This window comes from Belonocnema kinseyi, chromosome 4 (genome assembly GCF_010883055.1).
Source record: "Belonocnema kinseyi isolate 2016_QV_RU_SX_M_011 chromosome 4, B_treatae_v1, whole genome shotgun sequence".
Lineage (NCBI taxonomy): Eukaryota > Metazoa > Arthropoda > Insecta > Hymenoptera > Cynipidae > Belonocnema > Belonocnema kinseyi.
This window is the reverse complement of record NC_046660.1, coordinates 84,622,284-84,632,601: the sequence shown is the minus strand read 5'-3', so window position 1 is coordinate 84,632,601 and position 10,318 is coordinate 84,622,284. Positions and strand designations below refer to the sequence as shown.

At 30.7% G+C, this 10,318-nt stretch overlaps 1 protein-coding gene across 1 annotated transcript; it reads left to right on the top strand.

Annotated features, from left to right (window-relative positions):
• The first annotated feature begins 6,363 nt into the window (after nucleotides 1–6,363).
• On the top strand, nucleotides 6,364–7,936 carry LOC117172098. The gene is made up of 4 exons (XM_033359873.1): nucleotides 6,364–6,445; nucleotides 7,001–7,069; nucleotides 7,156–7,290; nucleotides 7,751–7,936. Exons 1-4 carry the CDS (start codon nucleotides 6,398–6,400, stop codon nucleotides 7,850–7,852), a joined length of 354 nt encoding a protein of 117 aa, XP_033215764.1. The 5' UTR covers nucleotides 6,364–6,397; the 3' UTR covers nucleotides 7,853–7,936.
• Nucleotides 7,937–10,318: the final 2,382 nt, after the last annotated feature.

Genomic DNA, 10,318 nt, shown 5'->3' with positions numbered 1-10,318 from the left:
TATTGTAACAGTATACTGACAACTTTAACATCCTTTATTTAATTTTCTAACTTAGTCGACATCCAATAACATCAACTCGTTTATTGCACTGATATCAATAAGAATAAAAATTGTAAGAAATTAAATTGAGTACCTAAATATCTTCCTAATGAAGTTCAAAAATTCAGCATTTATTTGCTCTGCACGGAAAAAATTTTCTTGAGGTGAATGAGTGAATCCAGAATATATTAAACTCAAAGAAAGTGTCCGCTTAGATTAGGTAAAAAGATTAGTCAGTTTAAGTTAAACATTTAATTACTTTATATAAACTGTTCTCGTAAATCAGTAATTTTTAATAAGTTTCTAAGTTCGAGAATTTATTATTTTCGACAGATTGTGTATAATTTTATTATCTTTAGGTTAGGAAAAAATCTAGTTGTTGTAGTCATATATTAACTTATATTAGCAAATTTTTCGTCTGGTATGAGAAAATCAATTTCCCTGAAATCGTCTAATGCATTTGCAGGTGAAGTTTGTTGTTTTCCTCGCGTTTCTTGGTATTCCAATATAGTTACCGCCTACAATCGAAATACTTGTAAATTATTATTACCTCGATACAAACTCTATTTGATATTAACATTCGCGTGCCTTTAAAGTAGTAAAACGCGTTTAAATGTCTATAGAAAATTTGAAGTCTGACTGCTCCCGATCAGACTGTCGCCGTTTTATTTCGATGCTCCCATAATGCACCGATGCTATTTCTAAAATTCTCTTAGACACCTATTCATAATATCTCTATTATATCTATACTTATTATGGGTAATGACTATAATATATCCCTGAGACTATATCCCTGGTCCTTACAGTAGAAGATATACATTGGCGCAACTTATACATATAAAACTCAAAGTTTCCGGGTAACTTACACTAAGGCTCTGTTATTTCATGCATACTTGTGCACGCCTAGTCTGAACTAATTTTTCACTTAAAAGGACACGAATAGAAATCTGGCACAATTTTATTAAGAAGGAAACTTAGGTTCCAAAGTCAGTTCTCAAAAAGGTGATCTAATTTAGATAAACAATTATGTATACCAATACAATTGATTTTAATCTTTCAAAATAAATGTACCCAAAGTCGAAATATTGCGTTTCAGAGGATTGAGGGTGGGTCCAAAAACACGGCAAATTGTGTTACGTAATAATTGAGTGGCCTCTTTGACGAATGTCAGGTATATCACACTCTGTCCTAGACAGAGTTTTTAATTTTTTCATTTAAACATTTACTGGTACGTCATAAGCTGACTCAGAAAGAATATTACGTCAAGTTTTCCTGCCGATCAGATCACGCTCGGATATATGAAAACATGTTTTCAAGCGTGCAGATTAGATAACATTATTATGAAAAATTTCTCGAGAATTTAATTTCTTTACTATTACGTCACATTCTGATCTAGTAAAAATATTTTGCGAACTTTGCGTGGTGTTTTGATAAATTTCACGCAATCTGTTCACTCTTACGTCGAACTCAACCTATACAAATATGTTTTCAAGCGTGCGTACCGATTAGATGAAATTTGTAATTAAATGAAACTTCAATCTGTTTATACTATAGACATCAAACTTCGGCGTCACTGATCCGGGAACATGACACTAATATTCATTACAGATTCTATGATCTTCGTTTTAATACTTTTTGCAACCAGATTGGTCATTTGTAACTTGAGATATGGTTCACAGAGAAAAGCTGTAATCAAGAAATTTTTGTTGTTTTTCAAAATTCATATTTGGAAAACCAATCCATAAAAATTGTTTTCAATACAATTTTCAAGCTTAGTAGGCCAAAATCCATTATAAAAATATAGCGACACTAAATGTACAAAATGATTGTAAAGTAGTGTAATAAAACGTGTCTAAACGAGGAATGCCCATATGTTCCACGCTTTTTACATATTATATTTTTTATAAGGAATAATGCAAGAAAATAAGAAAAAATTGAGTTTACAGACGCACAGAAAAACACCGATCTTCGAAAGAACGCCATGATCGATGTAGTTTTGAGTTGCAACAAAAATAAGCTTCGCAGGCTCATTTTGAGAATCTAAGGAAAATACGTACATCATTTTAAGACTATTTCTTTCTCATTTCAAGCATCGTCGAGTGTTGAGCCGAAATTTGTTTAAAATAATCCTCATTTTTTTATTTCTTGGACTTTTACAGAGCGTATTAGTCACATAAAATAACATTTTACTTAGTGATGCAAATCTCAGTTTAGTTATGACGACTTGATATCCAAATTAAAGCCAGGATAAAATCGGATCAAGCAATTTAATAATATTTTGTATGTGCTCTCAAGGCGCCCAAAATAAAGCGTCAGCACATACTAAAATAAAAATAGAATAACCTAAGGGCTGTCTATAAACTACTTTACCAATTTGCAATTAAAAATTTATATTTTTCATTTGAAAAATCAACTACTTTGGTTAGAAATTTCTGTATTTTGTTAAAAGTGTGTCATTAATTATAGGAAATTCATGGACCTGGTTGAAAGTCCTTCCGTTTTGATTAGAAATGCTACTCTTTTGTTTTTGTAGAAAATTCCCATTGTTCGCCTGCCATTTTAATACTGTAAAAAATTCTTACGTCTCTTAACTTTATTCAAATGATTAGAAGGCAGCGTTTTTAAATTGGGGCACGCTACCTAATGTTTACAATTTTTACAATATGAACTTCTTATTGGTTGATAGATTTAAGAATGTTACACCACCGCAATATTTTATTGTACTTTTTTATTTTTCACGTTTAAAATTTGTATAACCTCACTGTTAAAGATTTTTGCAATTTTAATATAAATTTACTATACATTTGTATAATAAATCTAAGAATTTGGTCTATGAAATAGTTATTAAGAGGCTGCGTAATAAATTTAATGTACATGTATATTGATCAATTCTTAGAAGAGCCAGATAATATCACTTTACACAAATTAAAAATAATATTTGCAGTAATGTTTAATTCTAAATAATAAAGCATTATTTTTTTCTAGTTGAACATAAGTTATACTGGGTTTCAAGTGGGCAAGTTCAATTAAATTCATAATCAAGGCACATAACCTAAAAGCAGCAATACTCACGTAAAAACGCTGAAATTGGCAGTGAATTTTGATGAAAACCCCACCCGTACGTTGCACTTTGATTATAAAAAGGAATTTAGTCGATGAATTGTAGGTTATTATTTTAGTTTTAAATATTTGACAAGATTTGCATACATCAAAGAACTTTCAACTTTTATGCACTCTATTTTACTATACATGTATATTATTTTACAATATAATGGTATATTAAATTTACTACACGTATATGCATATTGCTTCCATTACATTTATAGTAAAATCGCTATAGAAATTTCTAACAGTGCTTTCTATAATTATTATATGAAGTCCTAAGTAAATTTATATATTTTTATCAAGAAATGAGTTATTTTTCACTGTTAAATTAGGAAATATCTCAAATATTCGAATTATTAAATTTCTTCTGATCTTTGGTGGCTCACTTTTAGCTAATTGAATCCGGAGAATTTCACTAGTGATAATTCAAATTTAAGAAACATTTATATTATTCTGCACAAGGAAAAAAGCGAAAAGATGAAAATAACTTTGGTAGAATCCGGAATATGCATAATCAATATATTGATCCATTCTGTGACTTTATATTATGTGAAAATAAGAAGAGTAGAGTTTTAAAAAAATTTCTAGGAAATTACTTTAACTTTTTCGATTAATTTTACGCATCTCCTGACATGAATTTTTGTTACATATTTCAACCTCTTATCTGTCGAAAATATTTGACCAACATTACATGCCGATGATAAAATTTCAATAAGAAAGCTCACGAGATTGTAATCTATGTACTTTTTAGCCACCATATACAATGAGTTTATTGCGACTAAATCATAGTAAACGTATATAAATAACTATTACATTGAAAAGCAAGAAGTTAATTACATATTTAATTCTTTATTTTCCTTTTTAAAACACATTACAACTTTTTGATTTTTATTTTTGAAGATTTTTTTAGTAGTAAGTTATTATTTAACAAACCTTTAGTCAAATTTCAGTTCTGTATTAGTAAAAAAAATATGACATTAATCTATTTATTGGTAAGTCATACCCTGGCCTGAAAAAATATATTTTGTTTGATTCGCGTGAAGATTAAATTAAATTTTGATCGGAAATTTAAGGATATTTTAATCTGTTTATTCTTTCGCCAAAAAATAGAATTATGAGTTTGTCGCGGTTTATTAATAATACATGTGTCGGTTACACTACTTAACTAAAAACCACTTAAATCTTATCCCCTAATGCTTCGGTACACATTTTTCGATGAAAAGGTATATCATTATGATTTTAGAAAAGGAAAGGCAAAAAAATCATCCTTTTTTCAAACACTTGTTACACGGAAAAAATGAAAGACAAAGTTTACATCGACTCCATGTGAAAGATTCACCGCAACAAAAATTAACCTTGCCAGATGAACTTTAAATGGGTCGAAGATAATTTCCGATTTTTAAACTTGCCTGGAATAATCGCTCCATTTTTACTCGAGGTGTAGCGAGAATTACGACGCCAGCGCTTTCTATCGTCGTTTAACTTCATAAAATTGGAAATAATTGGGGATTTTCATCTTTCAGTCATTTTTGCGCTTTTTGCTAAATGGTATTAAATAAATTTTAATTTTAGCTTTAACAGCGGGAAACTTTACATGCAACACAATTTAACTTTAGTTATTTCTGTGCATGTATGTTTCTTATCTATCATGGCGTTTTAAGTTTTAGGGGAAAATATCCTCAACGTTTCCGAAGACAAAAATATTCTATAATCTTTCGTTCACTAATGATCACATATTGAATTACATTACGGTACAATTAATCGGATCTCTTCCGTATTATTTTTTCCCTTTTGCAGTTTACCTGTATTAAATGTCTAAGTTAACACTTGCTTAACTAAGAAAGCACTTTTCGAAGCAAATAAATATATATTTACCAAATAGGTGTTTTATTATTTTAACAGAATTTAATTTAATACTCGAATATTTAAATGAAAACTCTTTGGCTATAAAACCTGATTTAGAACATTTTTAGAATGTAGCAAATAACTTAGTTTGTTACAATAAAAAAACTTGACCTTTTGAAGTATCCGGAAAAAGAAACATTTTTTGAAGACTTTTTTTATTCAGTTTCTTGTTTTTTTTAATGTTGGATTCCTGACTTAATCAACAGTTTACTTAATAAATATTTGTGACGCATTGTTTATTTTTTATATATTTGAGGAAAATTTTAACTTAACTTTAAAAAAAATGTTTGAGACTCACCTAATTATAGGGGTTCTATTCGATATGCAAAACAAGATTAAAGCCCTAATCAAAGTTTTATCCGGGGTGCACGTATGGTCAAAAAAAAACTTGGAACTGAGGAAAATAATTTGTTGCTGGTCATGGAATTTGAAGAATAAAAAAAAATCATTTCAAGGAATTTCTATAAGATGAACTTCGAACATGTATATCAATGATAATAAATGTAGAAAATGTTAATTCAGATTTTAAATGTGATTCCTTATGCGTATTAAAGCTTCTGTATTTAATATCTTTTTAAAGATAAATTTGTAAAAATCAAAATAAATTTATTTTCAACCATAGTCAATTGATTCTTCAGCGGTAAGTGTTGCTTCAACCCTATCACGAATCTCTTAAGATAAATTGTAGTATCATACGTGACACTCTTTCTCATCTGGTGGAAATATTTTACAAAGGCTACACGCTTATAATAAAATTCCAAATAAATGAGGCTGTCGCCATTAAGTAATTAAACATGAAGATGGTCCACAAATGCTTTGCGAAAATGTTTTCATGTTAGAGGACAACGATCCACACCCAACAAAGAAATTTCAAAATTTTAAATTTATTTTAACTATCGAATTGGAATCAAATGGGGGATGTTCAGTAGTTTTATATTAAAATCCTAATAAACTTTGGAAAAGTATGATCAATTTGAGAAAAGAAAAGATTTCATTAAAATTTCTTGTTATTTATCAAGTAAGTCGTGTTCTCCAGATCCCGTGTGCGTAAATAATATGTGGACTTAAGTACATCTGTATAACGTCATTGCTTACGTCGTGAAACTGTCATTTTATTGCTTTGATTCTGCATGACTAATCTAATGTCTCATTAATGTTAAAAAGGTTGGAATGCAGCGTTAGAAGGGGGAGGGAAAAGAGGCCGATGAATTAACAACAAGGAAATTACGTAGTTTTAGTTTTTTCTCCAAGATAAGTATTTGGTATAAAAGGGCAACTTTTCAGATCAGAAAATGTACTTCAAGTTTTTCTTTGGTAAGAAGTAGAAGTTATACGAATTATATAAACCATGAAGTTTGCGATCATCTGCTGCTTACTGGCATTCTTTGCCTGTCAAGTAAGTCATCTTGAAAGTTTATAAACAAATTTTCCATCGAATTTATTAGGATGGTCCAAAAAACGACTTTTTTCTTTTAAATGGTACCCCTACGAAGTATTTTTTTCGTAAAAATGAACATTGATTTTTCGCACAATAAAAAAGAAACTTTTAGTCGATCCCAAGTTTATTTTTGTAAATATTTAAAATGTTTCTTTTATTTGTTGATTTTTTACTCTACTTGTGAATGCAAATTTCTCAGAAGAAAAAAAATAAACATTTATTGAAATAAACTACTGACATGTTTGGTATTTTGCAAAGCAAAATTTAGCACCTTATTTCTAAAAGCCAATTTAGGGGATTTTCAATTCTTTTTGAAAATTCTGATGAAACTCTGAGTGATGTATTTCACTTAAAATAGTATATTGTGCACCTACCAAGGAAAAAATAAACAAAGAGTAATACATAATGTAAGACTGCAATGTAAAATTCCTTACCTGTTATAATATTTTAAAAACTAAAATATTATTAATATTAAATGCGTATTTAAAAATGGAATTTAAACTGAATTTACAGCTCGTCCTGGCAGACGTATATCAAGACCAAATAAATGACTTCAAGAAGGCAAAAGAGGCAGAAATTCAGGTCATTTGGCAAAAATAATTCTAAATTTTCCAAAACATTTTAATGATTGAAGCACAGGTTTTAAATATATATTTTTTGCCATTTAGAAACTCATTGATGCTGGAACTGCACAACAAAAGGCGAAGACTATATCTTGTCAGGTCAATTTTGCGATCCCAGTCAAAAATACTGTTGAAAAAGTCTGTTTTCCCGAATTGGCTAAATGTCCAAAGCAAGTAAAGGTAAATAAAAAATATCAGTTCCTTAAACATTTTGTTCGTTTAAAATTTTAGGTTTTGTGATCAAAAGTATTATACACTATAATTAACAAAACTACTACATTAAAACGATATTTTCATCATTACGGAATTTCTCGTAAAACTAACATTCTTCCAGATTGTTCAGGGCTAACATTATAGAAAATTCCCTAATACTCGCCCTAAAATGATACCTGACTTGTTAGTTTTTCTTAAAATTCCATATTACTAGTCAGTACCGAATTTGAAATAAAATCCGTTTGAGAATTAAATCAAATAATTTAATCCTTGTTTTATATATTTTATTAAGATTTTGGAAAATTTAATGGATGCGTCTACAATTCTACATCAACCCGTATAGAACAATAATTCAAAAATTATGTAATTGCTTCATTTTCTTCATGTTAATCATATATATAAACATTATCGTTTTATTTATTCATAGACTGCTGAACAGTGCACTAAAACCCAGGTTGCTACTTGTATAAACGAGATACAATTTATTGTGGATAATACCAAGAAATGCATCACCGAAAAATCATACTAGTGATTATGTTTCCTGTAGTTTATAAGTAAATAAGTGTGAAATCATAATTTATTATTTTGTACCCTATATAATATTGGATCAGTATACTGACAACTTGAACATCCTTTATTTAATTTTTTAACTTAGTTGACATCCAATAACATCAGCTAGTCTATTGTACGGATATTAATAAAAAATTGGAAAAAATTAAATTGAGTACCTAAATACCTTTCCATCGAAGTTCCGGATTTCAGCAATTTGAAGATTTTCGAGAAAAATAAAAAATAAATTTTTTTATTTATTTATTTTCATCTTTATAATTGATCCCCGACAAGCATTGCCGTAGCCGGAAACGGAAATACGTCTGACTATATCTGGTTATTACTTTTGAATGAGCACTGCAATCCAACGAGTCAGTTACCCTACGTCGTTACAGTCAGGCGCCGCGCCGGCGATTAGACTGCGTCTGCGCTCATGGTATTTTAATAACTATCTCGAACATCTAAGATTACCAAAAATTCTGTTCTTCATGAAAAATTAAAATTACCAGACATAGAGTATATCGAAAAAGCCACTAAATTTAATGACTTTGCATCATTATTACCTTTTTCATATATTTTCTACCTACCCGGAAAACACAGAAGTTTCCCTGAAAATTCTTGGAACAGTCCAATGGAAGGTTTGGAGAAATACAAAAAATGTTTCAGGACGGTTCCCGGAAGCAAGTGAATGCTTGCGTATCAAGGAAGGTTTCCAAGGAACGATCGGAGAACCTTCCGTGATACGCGGACATTCAAATACTTCCGGGAACCATCCTAGAGTATTTTTCGAGAAGATCATGCCTCGTGTCATGAATTTATCAAAAAAATAGTTCTAGGAACAACGGTACACCCAGAGCGTCAAATTTTTCGCAAAACTGGGGTCTGTAATAACATCCAAAACATTTTGAATGTCAGTACAAGCTTTAGTTCTTAGGGCGCAGCTTAATTCACCGGCGCACAGTGGCCGATTCTGGATTCAAGTGTTGATAACTTAACTGTAGTGTCGATTTAATCCGATTTGAACCGCTCTTGTTTTTAAATACTTGTGAATACTTGCTGTTTTAAAAAATACAGCCAGAATTATGTTTAGATTTGTCAGAACGCTACCTAAACTAAAAAACCACAGGAAATCATCAAAGCCAGTGACCTAAAAATGCCCTTACTAAGCGCGCCGGTTATAGATAGCATCAAAATAACAATAAAATTGTCAAACAAGTCAAAAAAAGAGTACCCAGATTTTTTGTTTTAATATTTTTTTAAAACTACAAGTATTAACAAGTATTTAAAAAAAGAGCGGTTCAAATCGGATCAAAATTGACACTACACATAAGTTATCAACACTTGAATCCAGAATCGGCCACTGTGTGGCGCAGGCAATCTAACCCAGAAATCCATCATTGACTCCATGTTGAATCAAGCAAATATTTGTTCGAATCAACCAACCTATTTGATTGGATCAACTCAAATATTTGGTTGCATCAACTAAAACATGTATTAAAATCAACCAAACTTTATTAACTTTTTTCTGAGTGCGTGGTCATCCTCTTCTCCTTTTTTCCCTCTCCTTAATAATTTCTATCCATCTTTTTATTTTGTTTCCTTTACGATCTAGGAAGTTCCAGTTTATTTGCTGCCTTTTTTAACAAGAAGTCTTAGATTAGTTTTTCTTTTCCTTTTTGCTAGGAAGCAGTTTCTAGTTCAAAATAAAATACATGATCGACTAGAACTCGACGATTTTTGGGTGCAATTAGAGAATAGGGGCGGCACCTCTTTTTTGACTAAAAAAAGTTTTTTTCGGCAACAAACACTTATAATATACAATTTTTAAATGTGTAAAATATTGTTATTTTTGTTGCTACGATGTCTCAAATATGGGTCCGAAACGATATATCGTCATGATCATATTTATCTCACCGTTTAGGAGATTTTAAACATCCGTACGGTCAGAAACACCCCCTTCATAGGACACAAAAATAATTTTCCATATTTAAGACATCGTAGTAACGGAAGTAACAGTAATTTTAAACTTTTGCCTCATCCGACCGTTTCATTTATCGTCCAATTAAAGGTGATATCTTCCTCAGGGTAAAAAAAAAATTATTATATTTTTTTTTTCGCCTTTTTTTTGGAAATGAACTCAAAAGTGATAGTCAAAGTATGGGGGGGGGAGGCAGATGTTAAATAAGTGGCGCTATTTCCGACTACGCAAATCGTAAGCGGTATGGCCGAGCTACGTGTATCGTTTTTTTTTGTTTTGAGAAAGGTCCTATCCACTCTTACGAGTTGGATGGTGAAATCTGTATCGAGTTCAGAATTCCAGATTTCGCCTTACCGACTTGGTGGTAGTGACGAAGAATTTCTCCGGCGAACTGCATACGGGAATAAACAACTCATCGTCGGCGAGGAGTTCCGTGGGCGGGGGCAGCTCCTTTATTGGTGTAAAAAT